The 17697-nt window shown below is 39.8% G+C and overlaps 1 protein-coding gene across 2 annotated transcripts; it reads right to left on the reverse strand.

The window, feature by feature from the left end:
- Window positions 1-98: 98 nt before the first annotated feature.
- LOC108876745 (transcription factor 12) lies at window positions 99-11031 on the reverse strand. 2 transcript variants are annotated; one of them, XM_018666454.2, is made up of 13 exons: window positions 10859-11031; window positions 8285-8384; window positions 6982-7124; window positions 6772-6895; window positions 6611-6678; window positions 6081-6177; window positions 5891-5964; window positions 4751-4927; window positions 3850-3955; window positions 3556-3706; window positions 1794-2023; window positions 1283-1460; window positions 99-1111 (listed from the first exon to the last, which is right to left on the reverse strand). In XM_018666454.2, the coding sequence occupies exons 1-12, from the start codon at window positions 10925-10927 to the stop codon at window positions 1318-1320; spliced, it is 1482 nt and encodes a 493-aa protein (XP_018521970.1). In that variant the 5' UTR covers window positions 10928-11031; the 3' UTR covers window positions 99-1111; window positions 1283-1317. The 2 variants fall into 2 exon arrangements, with proteins under 2 accessions (XP_018521970.1, XP_018521968.1); XM_018666452.2 differs by having other exon boundaries at window positions 3556-3709.
- Between the last annotated feature and the right edge of the window lie 6666 nt (window positions 11032-17697).

Here is a 17697-nt window from a genome sequence, read left to right on the forward strand (position 1 = left end):
TATCTATCTATCTATCTATCTATCTATCTATCCCTGGAGTTGATCCTCTGACGTTGCTCTTTGCAGTTTATTACAGAACACACAGACTCAAATTATTTGAAAAATGACATTTATTGCTACATTATTATTTTGACACATGCCTGTAGGCTACTTCAAACTGTACACATACTGTACATGTTATGATAGGAGTATTTCAGATTATTCTTGATTATTATTCATTATCTGTTCAGCAGTGTGATAAGCAAACAAGACATCAATTATTCTGTAATACTGTATTGCTCAGAGCATGAAATGTGGCTACATCTAACAAAACTGCACAGGAAGTCTTTTGTGTAAAATCAGAATGGAAAAAAGCAAATAGAGACATTATTAAATTCACAATATCTGTATAAAAGATAACTTAGATAACTTAGAAAAAAACAAAATGTTCTATTAAAAACTCAAACATGCAAAGAGCTTTGACTACATCTGAAGAGCAATAATTACACTGAGGAGAAGAAGAGGAGATCTGTCCACCAGTGTTTCAGTAAGTGTAATCTTGTTGACAGTGCCATAACACAAACTTATAACAAATATACAAATAACAGATGATGCCCACACGTTACAGAACATTCTTGGAGATCTGTTCATTCACAGAATGGTCAAACTCCTGCAATACTCACACACTCACACACACACAGAAACCACAGGACAAATGAAATCCATCGTCTGAACGCGCAAATGTGGTAATGTCAGTCCTCTGAGCTCGGTGGAAGCGTACATGGCAAATAGTGATAACACTGTAAAAGTCAAGACAGAAATATATCTGGCTCTGCCAAAAATTAACAACTGCAGATGACACCTCACCGCTCACTGGGTTTCATCCATTCTGATATAATCGAACATAAAGATAATCAATAAATATACAAAATATGTACAAAACATCTGCAGCTTACAATGCATTTGTCTGTTACAAGTAAAGTTTAGGCACAAAGTTAGAAGTCCATTTGGGGAGTGAGGAGATGATTGTTCAACTGCGTCACACTTTACAATCAGAGAGGTGGATGTCTCCGCTCTGATCCGAATTCAGAGGAAACGCTGGGAGACGCCTGGGATGCTCTTCACTCAACACCTGGAAATGAAAAACACAGTGACATAAAATATAAAGACAGACTCTTTGTGTAAATACTATCAATGAATTTGTGAAGAGTTCTGTCTATGTTACTTGTGCTTTATATACAAAAATTAATATTCCCAAAAATCCCCCACTGACATCAAACTGTTATATGTTAATGTTAAATACTTAATGTTGGACGTGTTGTGGTTTTTGTCAGATGCTCAGAGGTGGCCCATGGGGTTTGTCGGGTCAGTCAGACTAGGATGAAAAGCCAGATGCATGGACTGTGGATCCGTCATGACTGTAGACGCCTTCTCTTCCTCTCTCCTTCGCAGACATGCTGCCTTCGGGTTCAGGTTCCTCTCTGTGGGATTCAACAAACAATAGAGTTAGAATTTGACTAAATAAAGAAACTGAAGACACGTGGTTGTACAGGGAAGTTATTCATTTCCATCCCCTGTGTCATGCCCACTCAAATATTTTAGTTAAGGGGAAACAGCTGGAAAATACCTCATGACCTCTGCTTTGGCTGTTAACTTTTCTATCAGTTATTGACTATCACTAACTGGATACTCTTCTGCACTAGCTATCTTATTTTCACAGTCTCCCTTGCTTTACTTGACAGGGAGACAATCTTTACAGCCTCTCCTGCCTCCCTGCACATCTGGGTCTGCAGCAGCAGCAGCAATGCACTGACCTCTGACTTGTTGTTCCAGGCTGAGGATCACCGCCACGGCCTGGTGCAGCACCAGCAGTTTGGTCTGCGGCTTCTCGCTCTTCAGGTGCAGCTGACACATGTGACCCAGCTCCTTAAAAGCCTCGTTGATGTCCCGTACACGCAGACGCTCGCGGGCGTTGTTGGCCATCCTCCTCTCGCGCTCTCGTTCAGCCTTCTGCTCTGGGCTCAGGTCCTCATCCTCATGGATGCTGCAACAAGAAGAAGGTACGTGAAAAATACAGAAATTTTTTAAAATTGAAATTCAAGTTTGGGCGCATCTTAGTGGAAGCTTCAGTGGATTACACCCAAGAGGACTGTGATGAGTTATTCTGTGGATTTCTCTGCCCTCTGCTGGTCACTGAGGTCATGTGATGCACTCGTATTTGTTTTGTGAAACAGGTTTACATAGAATATTAACAGCAGACTCTATCCTCAGAGCATTTTTTTAAGCAATCAGTGTCCATTCTCAGTAAAAAGATGAGTAAAGAGATGCACTTTCTATTATATTTTAATAATTGTTTATTTTCCATTACATCATCATTTGGTTTGAATAGAAAACCAAAACAGTGTTCTATAGAAAAAAATGTTGCTCTAGGTCATTCACATATGCCAGCACTGATCAACTAGATTATAGATCTAAATCAAAAGAAAGCCTGCACTCAGAGGTTTGTCCTGAAGTGACCTCTGAGACTTGAGACATCTGGACATACTGTCTCATCTGTGAGATTTTCAAGATGTACAGTACGGTTTTAAGGGCGCTGACTTTGTATATCCATGTTTTCCGGTGTCTCGTTTATCAACAATGATCAAGTCCGATGTCACAAACAGGCCTGAAGCAATTAGTCAATTAATAGATCAACAGAAAATGAATCTGCAATTGTTTTGATTAATAGTTCAATCAATTTATTAAGCAATAAACATTAAATGTTGCTTTGTTCCAGCTTCTCAGCTGTGAGGGTTTGCTGCTTTTCTCAGTTTTATATCTGAAATTTGAATGTCTTTGTGTTTTGGACTGTTGGCTGGACAAAACAAATAATTTGTTGGCCTCACCCCGGCCTCTGGGAACTAGTAACAGGCATTTTTCACTGTCTTACAGAGCTTACAATCAATCATCAATAATGCTAATAATTAGTTGCAGCCCTTGTCAAAAAGAATACAAGTGCAGTGAAAACTCAGCCTGGACTGTATCTATTTGACAGAGGTGTTCACCCTGATGTCTTAGCCATGGACTGTACGTCCCAGCAGCTGTTCTTATCCCTCCCCTTTTTCATCATTTAATTTACTGGAACTTCAAGCGACATGAGGAAGAAATATGAGGCGGAGCTAAATAGACTGCCGTGGACACAGCTGTCCTTCACAGGAGGGGGTTTGACAGTATTTTAAATTAGTGTAACTGAATGGCAAGAGGGCGCTAATGCTTTGAGTGAGAGACTTTAATTTTGAAATCTTTTGTGTAATCACGTTAGATGTATAGTGCATAAATCTGGGGGAAAAAACAACTATAAATGTTGATTTTGCTCCATTAATGTGTCACAAAATACAGTTTATGAATGCTGAGCAGCACATGTTTCAGCAGAAAGGCCTGACTACGCATAATCAGCACAATAAGTATGGGGTAGTTTTTTCTTTTACAGTCACTTTCCACAGCAGGTTTTACACAATAAAATAGTTTTTCTGACCAGGTGCATTCTGTTTTGTTTTTTTTCCTCAGAGGAAAGCAAGGAAGTGAGTGAGTGTTTACCTGTTCCTTGCACTGTTTTCTCCTTGTGTCTTGTGCTCGCTCTCTTCATCTGATCTCTGGCTGTCAGAGCTGTGGCTGTGATTGGTGTGCATCATCTCCTCCCTTTCCCCACTTTCCATCTTCAGCTCTAAATTCCCCTGAACTCCCAGACCTCCTGTGGGATATCACACATTAAAAAATATATATAAAAACTGTGAAATCTCTTAAGTCCTAATAGTTCAAAGGCTGAAAACTGCAGAAAAAGGAGGGGAAATACAGGCATGCAGCAGTGGATAGATGAGAGGAAAAACTCACCTTGCATGGGTTGAAGTGTGGCCCTCTGTCTGGCTGGGTATGGGTGGCCATTTTGTGTGCGGCTCTGGAAGGCTGAGTGGTTGTTGTTCATGCTGACAGCTTCAACCTTTATGACACACAAAGAGCGGGACGAGATAAGTACAGTATTCATGTGTTCATACGTCCTCAGCTGAACTCCTGAGCACTTGAAAATTCTCTAACTGTAGAATGATGCCGTGGCTCCATAAATCTTTCTTAGTCAGCGAGCCTGGCTCAGTCACATACAGTATACAACTCTAATGAGAAATAAGTCACAAAACCAACATCTGCCCTCTCATTTCCGATGTAACCCTGAGTGGATCTCTCGTTCTACAGAATTAATTTAATCTCAGACAATCTTAATCCTCCCCTTAAAACTACTATATACTCCCTAAACATACCCCTAATTCTCTTCAGGAATGATTCACTCCTAACCGACAAATCATTTTGAAAAAAAAAAAAAAAGTGAGAGAATTTAATACCCCCCCTCCCCCAAAGGATTAGACTAAAAACCCCTTTCCCCTGCATATACTTCCACTCCAGCTGGGCTAAAATCCCCGTGGTCTGCTGAAAGGGAAACATGCTGGAATGGGAGTGCACGATGCAGGCGCTCTCCCATCACCCCACAGTGGAATTAGAGTCCGCACATACTCTCCATACAAGGGCGACGCGTCACAGCGCTCTCCCATTGTGCTCAGTTTCCTATTTCAAGGACAACAACCTTTACATGAGGAAAACATGCAGACATAGCAAGTGGAAAATTCCTGAAACTGGACACCAGCACACAGTCATACTGCACACACATTGCATGTACACACAACATGGAATTTCCATACACACTGCCCTGTCCTTCCTTAAATACTTCAAAGTAATGGTTCTTAACCATGGCTGGAGTGTGACAGGTGAGTGGTAGGGTGTTGGCAGAGCCCGGGTGGCCATGTTGGGTCTGGTTCAGCAGGCCGTGGATGTCAGGGGGCAGACCGGCTGTGGGGCCCACAGCGTGGTTCCTCAGGACGTGGATCACATCGTCGAGTCTGTCCAGACGGTCCTCCACCTGAGACTGAAAAGACCAGGAGACAAATTGTTAAATTGTTAGACAAATTATTGTTTGTGTGGCATTTGGCAATCAGGGCAGAATTTTTATACATCCTCTCAGTTAAATAACGGTGGGAGATTTTGTTCCACAAATTGTAGCTCTAGAATTCATTTTTTTCAAACCAGAAAAAATAACATTTTTTGTGTTCAAATTTAACAAGACCAGTCATATGCTGTAAATCTAAGGACACATTTTTTACTTGAATGATTGAAAGCTTAAAGCAGCGACTGGACATTTTGAAAATTACATTTATTTGCTCTCTTGCCAAGAGTTAGATGAGAAGATCGATATCAGGCTGCCAGGCAACCAGCTCGGGCACATAAAATCCTGTAAAACCTCAACATAACATATAACAAGTCTATTAGTGAGCTTCAGAGGTGCTGACAGGTGGATTCTGTTACTTTTTGACAGAGTCAGGCTAGCTGTTTCCGTGTTTCTGTACATTTCGCCTATGCTATAGGCTAAGCTAATTTCTTCATAAATATATTTGCTGAACATGAATGGGAGTGGCATGGATCTTCTCAGCTAGAAAGCAAATAAACCTATATCCTAAAATGTGGACATTTTCCTTTAATGTCTCTATTAGTAAGTAAAAAGGAAGTAAAAAATAAAAATTCAATTCATGCACTTTATGTACAGTGAAAACTATTTGTGTATGGTTTGCTTTTTGTACAGTTTATTATTACTACATACATTATGTTGATATTTTCAGAATGGCACAAAATATATAAATGCTAATGCACTTATATATGTTTAAGTCTACTTCCTGGGTATGCAGTTGTTTGAATGTTTTGATATTTTCTGAACATATTCTACTTTATAACATTTTCTGCAATGCTGTCATGAGTTTTATTTATCATTTATTCATATTTTTATCTCTATATGAATAAACAGTCTGAGAGAGATTATATTAAATCAGGTCTTTACCAGTGATATAAGTGAGGACTCATAATGTGGTGAGACTGGCGCCTGAACTGAGCTCCGGGGCCACATGTTAGTACCTGGGAGGAAGAGAACAACCAAAATAGATCATGAAGAGGCTGAGATATACAAAATAAAAATAAATTATATTTCACTGTGAGTGGCACCAACGGCTGCATCTGTTACTCCAGTTTACCTGCAGGTTCAGCTGCATTCGGCAGCGGAGACGGAGACCTCACCGGTGTGGACGAGCTGGAGGGGAAGCTGCTGCTGGTGTGATCAGGGGAATAAATCTGATGGCAGACAGGGAGAGACAGAGAGAATGAGAGAGAGAGAGAGAGAGAGAGAGAGAGAGAGAGAGAGAGAGAGAGAAGCATTGGGAGGGGGTGAGACCAGGGCATGGATCATTTTAAAAGCACAACTTGTCATTTCTGCGTAAGGTTTTACAGCTGCTGCCACAGCCTCTGGAGCAGGCTCGTAACCTGAACTAAACTCATCAATTCTGGTCATTTTACTAGTCAGCAGCCAATAAAAAGTCCAGCAGCACAAAAGTATCCCTTCGTTAATATGCACTTCTCTGTTACTGGCAGGGAGGAGATACTATTTCCCTTTTGCATTATACCACTGGGACTCTCAAGGCTTGGGTTATATGGTCTGGTCTGACTGTTTGAACATAACAAGGCATAGATGAGTCAGTCTGATGGGATTGAGGTGGTGCATACTTACAGAGGCCAGAGCTTTGCCCAAAGTATCACCTGTCTGTGACCCTGATACATTTCCCTGGCTCCCTGAGACTGAAAAAAAACAGTCATCATATAATGTGAGAATAAAGAACAGTCAATATATTCTGAAATAAGCAATGAGGATTATTTTCTCCATTTCCTCACCTGTTGAATTCTCTGAGGTGTTGACTGACGGAGTACGTGGTGCCGTGTTGTTGCGGTGAAAAGTGGACATGGGTGGGAGACCCCTGTTCATATCAGCCACCATCACTGAATGTGGAGAGTAGTCCTGAACAGTGAGCAAACACACAGTTAAATACACAGGGGTCAAAAGGCTCCATGTCAACATACACAAGATCCTGGAGGTAAACTCACCAGGTGACTGTGTGGTGGGTGCAGGCTGCTGTAGTTCCCCGGCTGTGTTTGGTGGGTTGTGGCTGCTCCCAGTACACCTTCATAGCCCTGCTGGTTCAGCCCATTTACAGCATTCCAGATGTCGGGCGAATTGCTCGTCCCCTCTAAAATGCATAACGATATGTTATAGCCTGCACTGGAACAGCATCTCAAGCAGCCAGTCCAGAAATGAAGCTCTTCAGCGACCTCTGTGGAAACAATCCTATCATGATGTGCCACTGGTTGAATTCAACTAATCATTTGTTCAGTACACAAATATTTTTTTTCCTTTAAAATCACAATTTACACTTTGAAAGCCACATTAACTTTATATTTATCTGAAATGACTGGACAATGTTAATTAATATAACAGATGTGACTTTATCTGAGCTCCGAGAATAATATGTCATGCAAAATTGTTAAAGGCTCTCCAATGATGAGACATAAACTAAATTTTAATTTAATTCTATTTCTTATGCTATTGTCTGAATGGTTATTTTACCTCAAGACTGAAATACTGTATCTCAACAACTATTGCATGAATTGCCATGAAATTTGGTAAAAAAAAATATTAATTCCCTCAGGAATAACTGTAATTACTTCCTCTGACCCCCTGACTATCCTTCAATGTACCATTATCAGGTCATTTTTTAAATTTGTTCAACATTTCGCTTCATGACCAAAAATACCTGCAAAATAATCACATTCATATCAGCCTTGAGCTACTTTTACTGTACTGGTGCTAATTAGCCGATGTTAGCTTACTGTCATGCTAAACTAGGATGGTTGGCAAGGTAAGCATTATATTTACTTAACATTGGGATGTTAGCATTGTCATTGTAAGCATGTTAGCATGTTGATTTTAGCATTTAACGCAAAGCAATGCTGTGCCTAAATACAGCCTCAAAATGCTGTTAGCATCACAGTAGACTCTCAGTCTTGTTTGATGTATTTCTATTGCAGTATAATTTTTTTGGTTGTTTTTGTCTATTGTTTTATTTTATGTGTATTTGTGTCCTGAAATTTGCCCTTTTTGATTAGGATTCAAAGACTGTGGATGAATGAGAAAATAAATGAAAAACACAAAAGACCCAGGTTTTGAACATTTTACTGTTGAATATTTGGAAATCAAAGCAGGCAAAGCAGATCACTGGAGTGATCACAGGATAAGGCTGTTTGAATAAAGGGATGAAAGGTTTGAATCAGCATTGGACCAAGCAAAATGTTCCAATTAGAGATGTATAATCTTGAATAATAATGTTCATTTTGGATTGGTTAAGCTCACCAAAGAAGGTGCTTGCGAACACATTGCTGGGGGCCTTGTTGGACGGATGTGAAGATGAGTTCTGATTGATGTCGTCATTAGTGGGAGACTGCCCATAAACCTAAAAAGAAGAACTTATTTAGGGCATTGTCAGAAAACAACTTTGAACTACAAGATAGTGTAATCATGCACTAATTTTGAATGCATCTATATTATTTGAATCAATCTTACTGACACAAACGCATGAGTACTATGAGCGCAGGCTGAAGCAACAGCATTATGAAAACAAAGCAGAGAGCTGATGCACACTTAGAGCTATTGCGGTAATCCATAAGCTGCAGATCCATGCACCTCCTCATCCGGATTTAGGAACCATTCACCATGAGAAATCCTTGCCCTAATCATTATCAGGTTCGGCTGGCTTCAGAAGACTGGGATACAATTCCCTCCCAAATAAAATTGAATTACAGGCCTTCGCATGCTTTGCCCTCAGAAAGAAACCAAACCTGAGACCTGAGTCTCACCCATGATCTCTCCTGTAGGAAACTAAATAATGTAAATAGCAAACTAAAGACACCTTCAACATATGTGGGTTTTTTTTTTTTTTACTTGTAAGCACAGGGCTACAAACTGCACATATGCACACAAAACACACCAACACATGCTCACTCACTCAAACACACCAAGAGGTCTGGGCTGCACCTGCACCTCCCTCGATTGCTTTGATGTGCCCCAGGAAATGAAAATAAACCTCCCTGCGCAGCATCAATGGGGTGTCAGTTACCCGGACGACAAGTTCTGTAAAGCAGGCTATTAAAGACTCTCTTGAGTATGCTCGTGCAAGCACACTCACAGGCTCTCACACGCACACACACACACAAAGACACACACACTTAAGCACACACACACAGCCATGACCCTGGCTGGCATGAGTCCCATGGTGATTGTGGGCTAGGCCAAACAGATGGAGCCCCTGCCGACACTGGGCCCGTCTGAGCCGCCATGGGCAGCATATGGCGGAGGATAAAGCCAATTGTCCTCCTTACCATCAGCATAGCAGGCGACCCGTTAATAATGGTCACACCCCCGCCCCAGCACGCCCTCTCTGGCCCCCACTGGAGAGGGGCCGTCACCATGGCATCCTCTTTTAGCATAGCATTGATTTAGGAACCATCAATCATGGCATCGCAAATGATAAGAGACTTTTTTTTCTGGCAAATAAAGACCACAACTATGAGAATTGGAAACTACAAAACCTTCATATCTGCTTGAGATTATTATTTTTGAACATGTGTCTTTGAATTTCCAGAGTCATTTTAATGTAAAACCACTCAGAGACTTGTACAAAAACAGCAAACAAGTACACTATTTTCCCCATTGTAAATGTAAACAGCATTATGATGCTAGATGAGTGAAATATCAACTTGCTATTCAGGGCCTACGCTGTGCTCCACCATGGCCAACTCCAGCCACATGCAACCAATTTTCTGCCTCTGTGATCCACGATGTCTGGATATGGTTAGTCTCACAGAGATCAAAGCTGCCTTTGATAATGGCTGCAGTGGTGGAGAGACTGCTCCAACATAGCAGGGTTAAATCAAATAGAAATAGCAGCAATCTGCTTCATGTCAAGATGTTTTCTGCTGCTAGGCTTGACTACATGGTGCTCAGCTAACAGGAAGCAGGAGTCTCAGTGGTGCATTTTAACGTGAGTTTGTCAACATTAAACCACAAGTGAGCAAGGACCTATAGTGTTATCTAACTGAATAATGTTAACATTCAGTTAGATAACACTATAGGTTATGGTTGGTGTGTATTGGTAATAGTGTATTGGTGTGTTTGGTGAATAATCATGATTAATAATGTCAGAAAATTTAATTCTTATGTAAACTCTGAAATAAATATTGGTTGAAGTGCAGTTAATGGGGAGCTAAACAGAGAAAAAAAATTAATTATGAATAAGCAACTCACTAAGATTTTTAACCCTATAATAGTTAGACAAACTCCTTCAGTACTTGCATTAACTATAACACTAGGCTACAACCACTAAGTCTGAACAAGAGTAAGCTTCATACCATATACTCAACTCATTAAGGCAGTGACAATGACACATGGAGTACAAACTAGAAACATGACACATTAATAACACAAAGCTCTTTCTCCCTCCGTCTTTCACTCACTCACGCAGACACACAGAAAGACACGCACATGCAAACAAGCCTGATGAAACCACCTTATAACCCAACAAATGTTCCATGCACAGCAGATCATCAACACACCAACTCTAAAGTGCCTGACTAAAGGTATATCCAAATTAGAAATTTATAAATTATGATACTTCTAACTTTCATACACGTTGCACATGTAAATGCATTTCTTACTGATGCAAAATTTTGCATCACATCTGTCAGAGAACACATTGTTCAACCACTGTGGACAGATAAAGCTGGAAACTAGTGATGAATCATGGAAAGTCAACAAACAAACACAACATCTAAGAAGACAATATAAGGGTGCAACAGCATCATCACCAAATGTCATGTAACCACTGAAAAATAAAATCTAAATATATAAATATATAAGAAATGTACTCACTGGTTTCATGTTGTAGCAATACATCAATGAGTTGTTGCCTGTGCCTGAGACAGGATGAGCACAGTACATAACTCTGTCTGGTTCAGTGCAAGACTCCAGGCTCACAATACAGTCCTCACACAGCTCGTCCGTCCGTGTCTCTACTCATGTGTATATAGTCCACATGCACTTCTTCCCCTAACCTACCCCTGCTGGTCATGCAGCTACCCGCAGACAACTTATGCAAATCAGGGCTGGACCATTCCAGGCAGCAGAGAGGGGTGGCCAAGGGTTGATGCTATTATTGTAGTACAAGCCTGGTCCAGAGTATCAGGAGCATCTTTTTTTTTATTGTATTAGAGAAAATCCAGTCATGAAATAAAGATAGGTAGGTTGTAGTGTTTAGTGTTAAGTGTGTGTTGATGATTAAGGAGCCTGTTTGTGCAAAACTGAATCAAACTGAAACTGGTAATAATCAGGGAATTCCCCACTCAAACAGGATGACCAACCAAAAAATAACACCATCATTAATGTGGTTTATAAAGTTTGTTGCTGAGGTGTTATCCTACTCCTGTGACATCTTATGTTAGTGTAAAATCATAAGCAAGCAAGCTCAGCAATGCCTCATCAGGACCAGTGAGCAGTGATGACGCCATGAAGATTAACTCCTTTAAGACAGGTAGAGGTTTCCAGTAAACAGAGGATACCACACCCCTGTCTGACCTACATTTACAAATAGTACCAAGTCTTAGTTTGTGGGCACGTGTAGTGTGGCAAGCTCCTCCAGCGGCTGGGTTAAAGGTTATTTATACATTAGACTGTCTGGGTGATCTGCTAATGAACAACAGTCAGACTTCCTGTTTGAGGTAAACTCTACTGTCTGCTGCCCTGGCGCTGGAATCCACAGTGACCTACTGCATACAATAAATAACATACAGTTAATATTTCTGAAAAATATCTTCAGACACCAGGAAAATTCTAAACTCTTCATTTTGAAATACTTTATCAGCCAAAATAAAGGGCATATAAACAAGAAGAAGGAGTCAGCCTGCAGTATGTCTATGCCACACTCTGCATGTTACATAAATAGAGGGAAAAAACAGTGGAGTTGGCGATGATGCACAGGCCTGCCGTGTGGCACACTGTCCTGGCAAGGCATTTTGTCCTAGAGAGACTTCACAACAATCCAATCAAATAATTCCCACTGAGACAGCTGCAAAGTATTTACCTTAAACACATTGTCTCACTAACCCTGCAGTGTTTACACTGAAGCCACAGGGGACTGGGTGTATTGAGGCCAAATTAACAGTTCTTTGGAATCTTTCCACAGCATCTATTTCTATTTAGGTCTTTGAGAAAATGTTTACAGTGGCTGCCCAGTGTTTGACTTTTAATGCACAGTGAGTGCAGTTTAAATATAGTCAACATATATTTATAAAAGTGTTTTGACTGTACTTTTTTGAGAGCTGATGGTGTCAGGCAAATATCCATGACTGCATGATTAGAAAACTGTTATTTAAGAAGCATGACCATAAATAGGACATTTGTGTTTACTGTGGAAATGGCACACTGATAAACTGATCTGAAAGCACGAAAACAAATCTCAGCTGGTTTCAGTCTACGTGAAGGTGAGCTGTGTGGTCCATGCAGCTTCCGTAAAGTCAGAGTCTAATCCTGACTATCCTCGCTAGTGTTAACTGGGTTAGGAGGTCAGTCTCTTCATCTTCATCAGGACAATCATTTGTTGACAATTCTTTTTTTATTTTTTAGGAATAGCTTCTGTCCTGTGATAATTTTATCATTAAGTTAAGATTTGGGTTCTTAAGAGTTAATGATCTCAGTGCAGGTGTCTTAAGCTAAAAATTCAGAGTATATATTCATTTTTTTCTTATAAGCCAGGAACACCAGTGGTGACTGGATGACATTTTCTGCTGACAGAAATCAGTTCTCCTATCTGAGACACTAACCGTGCATAACACACACACATACAGTATCTTGGGTAAATGATCCGAGAGCAAATATATACAGTCCCCTAACCCTGAACTTTGCATCAATCTTAGTTAATTGCAGTCTTGTCAGGAGTGCGATTATTCAAACAGGTAATGCAAATGTTAATGAGTTCAAATTTGCATATCTTTATTTTCCCATGGTTGAAATGTCATTGGTTATGGCGCTCTACAATGAAGAATGTCACTCCTGATGGCCCCCTGATAGGCTGTTGGCCATTAAGAGGCCAAAAAAGAGCAACTGGAAGGGATGAAGGAGAAATAAATAAGGAGCCAAGCTCAAAATAAAATGAAGACGTTTATATGCAAATAAATAAAAACACATTCACCTAATCATGCCATCATTGCAGTCCTCGGTTATCAAATGTAATTTTTGTGGAATATAATTTTGTGAGGTGAGGAAAATCTGATTATATTCTCTTAAGAGGTCTGTAAAAATCTGTATTGATGTGGCTGACCAAGAACAAAAACAAAACCTCTTTGCAGTCTGAAGTCATGGTTGTCCTTTTAGTGTGCGATATGCTGTTGTGCATACTACGCCTTCAAAACACATTTCAAGTGTTGTTGGCATATTCCTCATCGTCATGCGCCTGATTTGACATGGCTTAAATAACTATCTTCCTGCCAGTGATTGGCATTCACACAAGAAGGGGTGAGTGGGACTGGGGAGCAGATGGTGACATTCCACATGACCAAACTGATCAATCAGCATGCTGGGACGCAGGTGCAGCACAGGCGGGCAGCACCACACCATCTATTTCACCATCTACGGGGCACAAACACATGGGCACCAATCGTGGCACCCTGAGGCTCTGCATGCTCCTCTGTCCCGCTGTGCCAAGGTTGATGACATCAGAATTTCCCATCCGCTCTTCCACAGGACGCCAAAAAGAAGGAGGAGGGAAAAAAAACACTGTATAAAATCTGCTATAACAGCCCGGCCTGCGATAGGTTGTGTAAGTGACGTCAAAGCCAGGGACTCCCATATTTTACGCTGGTACTAAACTGATAAACCAAAGGAAAAAGCAGACAAAAGTACAGTGCTGTTTTGTGGGGACCTGATAATTTTATTTATATAGCGCCAATTTACAACAGAAGTTATCTCTAACAGTGTGATAGACCCCCTCCTAATATTCAGGCTTAGCTTTTAGTGAACGATGATGATACCTTTGATAATTGGTTGTGTTTTTATTATTGATTGATGTGATGATTATTTTCATTTCACCCCTTGTTACTTTCCCATTCATTTGAACAACCACATGACTGTTTTAATAAGAAGTTGAATTCAAGATTCAAGAACTTTATTGTCATTGTGCAAGAACAATGAAATTGGAACTGTGTCAACCTAAAATGGTGCATTTGTGTTTAGAGCTCACTCATATTTCCAAAGAATAAATAAGACAGGAATGAGATAGAAATACAAAATATCAGAGATTATCAACGGTAATGTTGGTTTAATCAGACAGGTTTATACTGTACACTGAACACATGATGTCACAATAATAAGACTATGTCTGGCATGACCTACACTGCTGCCTGTGATAAAAATAGTTCAGCAAATTTTAATTTCTAAAGCAGTAGGAAATATCTCAAAATGTAAGTCAACCAGCAAATATCTGTAAATAATTCCCTTTGAAAGACATGTCAGTGAATGCATCTCAAAAAGCAAACAGGCCTACTACATGTGCCCAGAGGTAAGGGGGTTGGCTGTGGTGTTTGATACCTGCTGGCGTGACTCTGTACTGAGGATCTACTACTTCAGGATAAGACCTGAACAAAGTGAGCTGATCTTATAGTCTGGCCTGAGTCCTGGAAGAAGTTGGAGGGGGTATAAGAGGATTGGATCGGCTGCGGCCACACAGCACACGTGAGAGCCAGACTCACTGACCTCTGCGCCATGGTGACCTCGCTGTCCCACATTCAACAGCACCTAGAAGAAGGAGGCGGGAGGCTTTAGGGTCACTGCCCGTCTACAGTGTGTGACCTGGTCAACATTCAGGGAGCATGTCATGATGTCAAAACTCTACGACAAACAAAATAAGTGGTGTTCAGAGTAACAAATGTATTTAAGTGTGCCAACTACTGCATATTTTAATCTACAATGTGCACAAACAGGTTCAGATTGGATGGTCTTCATCAACTTTTTAATAAATATATATTTCTCTATTTTCATATGTGTCTCTATATTTCAAATAAATTTTAACATGGATCATCATCATTGTAAAAGTGGCATGTGTTTGATAAGCATGGCACAGCATAATGTGACATATTTCCTCTTAAAAGTAATATTTTGTGAATGTAATAATGAAGCAACATTGGCCAACAAGTGTCTCAGACCTTCACCGACCGCACTGTGAGTGTGGTATGATATTGCCACAAAAACAGCAGCCACTTCAGGAGGAGTGTTGTGTAAATCTTAACATTTGGAGGAATGAGCAAGGGCAAAGACTGCTGAGATGAGACCTTCCAACCCAAATCAGAAGTGACAGAAGATTGACAGTAAAACAAATCAGTCCAGAATAGCCAGCAACCGAAGGTCAAAAATAGAGTGAGAAAACAATGACTAACAAGGAAACAACATTTTCTTGAGATTTAGATGAAGTGTCACCGTTCCACACCTCCGGTGTTGTTAACAAGTCAGCGCATGACAAGATTTGATGGATGTGTGTGATACATTGTGGAAAGAGGGAGAAACTGTCAGGAATATCTACATGTTGAAGCAAAGATCTGTTTCATCAAATCACACCAGCAATAAAAACACAACATGTTGGCCTTCCAATTATAATTAAAGCATTTGCTCTTGTCTTCTGTTTTACTCTAATCTATAGTTTTCATGTTTAAAAAAGACACAAAACAATGGCTAAACAGGCCTAAGTAAATATTTCCATTTTTGCAAGTTCAGTGTCATTTTACTTTTTATTGGCCTTTAATATGATAAATGAATGTTTTATTTGAATCTCGTACACTAGAGGGCACAAATCTCACCTACAAGATGCTGCATACTCTGCAGCAAGAAATGAAGTGTAGAAAATCAGATATATCATACATACAATAAGAGATGTAATATTTCTAATTAATTGCTCCATGCCAGCCTTACAGTTTGCCATACGTGTTCATATAATTTCGTAATAGGGAAAATGTATGTTCAAATATGTTTGGCATCAAGTGAAAGGAAATGAATGAAACCATGCATGTCTCTTGTACAATTTCTCCTCAAATGTATGATGATATAAATCATATTCTAAAAATATAATGACATAATGACATACTCCTCTTTTTCCGACCCAGCAACAACAACAATACCATCAGTGCAGTGAGGAATAAATACCAGCTGTGAGATTAGGGAGTTAAACTCCAGAAACCAGCTTATTTTCATCAGTAATTCGTTTTACCTCTGTTTATTAACCTCTTTGCATCACTCTAAAGGGTCATAACAAATAAGATGCAAATTTATATATATATATATATATATATATATATATATGTGTGTGTGTGTGTGTGTGTGTGTGTGTGTAAATACATTCAAATACTTAACATTTCATATTTATTTTATAGATCCAGTGTCCCAATAAGAAATCTATCATATACTATCACTTGGAAATAAAGTACTTATATTCTGTTTTAATTTTCAAGAGCCCACTTTCCAACAAGTTTTCTAATAGCTTTGGGGACTTAGTGTATTAATCTATATCATTAAACTGTATAAGTTCAAATTACTGTGTTTTTTTTTAAAAAAAAAAAAAAAAAAAAAAAAAAAAAAGATTTACCATTCATCCATGTACTGACTGTTCTGGTGTATAAATAGACATCATGACACATCTGTCAGACATTGATATTGGGCCAAAATTTATCTGAAATAAACCAGAAGTTCCAATACAGAAAAACATTTGACACAAAAATATGACAAGTGTTCCTGATGTGTAAGCAGGTCTTGCCACCGAGCATGAGGTGACTCAGTTAAACCAGTTTCTGATTGGAGGTTGCACCAACTGAACCTGCAGAGACATGACACACACTCACACACTTGGCCTCAAAACATTTCAAGGTAAAGCAGCCCAACCTGTATTCAACGACTTAAAGTTTGTGTACTTTGATGTCTGATCTGGGCCTCTGACTCCATGATCAGATTCTGTGCACTGAGAAGAGACTTATAGCTGCTGTAGAGGCCAAAGAGGAAAGCAGTCACATATACTGTTCCAGGAGACCTTAAATAAACACACGCACAAACAGAGCTGCAGCAGAGCGACTTCAAGTCCTGCAAAAACAACATAAAGCAAGTAACAACATTTCAATTATTCCCCTATGCTCCTGTTATTCTTATCTCAACTACTTGCCACTTGTACATACATGCCTTTCCCATGTGTGCCTCAGTCTATTGCTGTCTTGCATTATGTTTCATGACCATAGTGTCAGTGGAGCAGTGGAGTAACGTTGCCTGTTTCTATCAACAGATGGCAGCATAAAATAAGTCATGATGAAAGAATTTATTTAGGTCTTGTTTTTCTTGACCTGGTGACTCCATTATTCTGAATTTTCACATCGGTATTCTCATTAAGGACGTACATACGAATCATTACTAATTATTTATGAGTTAAATGCAGTGATTGGGATCAAATTAATAGCACATGTGTGTAATATATATCACGTATGGCAGGTTTACCGATGTGACATAAGTGGACGTTATATTTATATCTGGTACAGACAGTCTCAATTCAATTCATCCTCTCAGGTTATTTTTTTCCGCCAACTGTGTCTCAGATTTCAGGCGAAGGAAAAAATAGTAAGCTGCGTGATGAGCAAAGAAAAATCTTGAGACAATCTGTCTGTGGAGGCACTTTGATGTTTCTGCGTCTC

This window comes from Lates calcarifer, linkage group LG10 (assembly GCF_001640805.2).
Source record: "Lates calcarifer isolate ASB-BC8 linkage group LG10, TLL_Latcal_v3, whole genome shotgun sequence".
Classification (NCBI taxonomy): Eukaryota; Metazoa; Chordata; class Actinopteri; family Centropomidae; genus Lates; species Lates calcarifer.

What these genes read in the sequence shown, in the direction of transcription:
- LOC108876745 (XM_018666452.2), bottom strand. Translation starts at nt 10,927, where the DNA reads ATGTACTGTGCTCATCCTGTCTCAGGCACAGGCAACAACTCATTGATG. An exon ending in ATTGCTACAACATGAAACCA is followed by an intron (nt 8,385 to 10,858) that starts GTGAGTACATTT and finishes TCTTCTTTTTAG; the next exon opens with GTTTATGGGCAGTCTCCCAC. An exon ending in AGTCCTCACTTATATCACTG is followed by an intron (nt 4,928 to 5,890) that starts GTAAAGACCTGA and finishes TGGTCTTTTCAG; the next exon opens with TCTCAGGTGGAGGACCGTCT.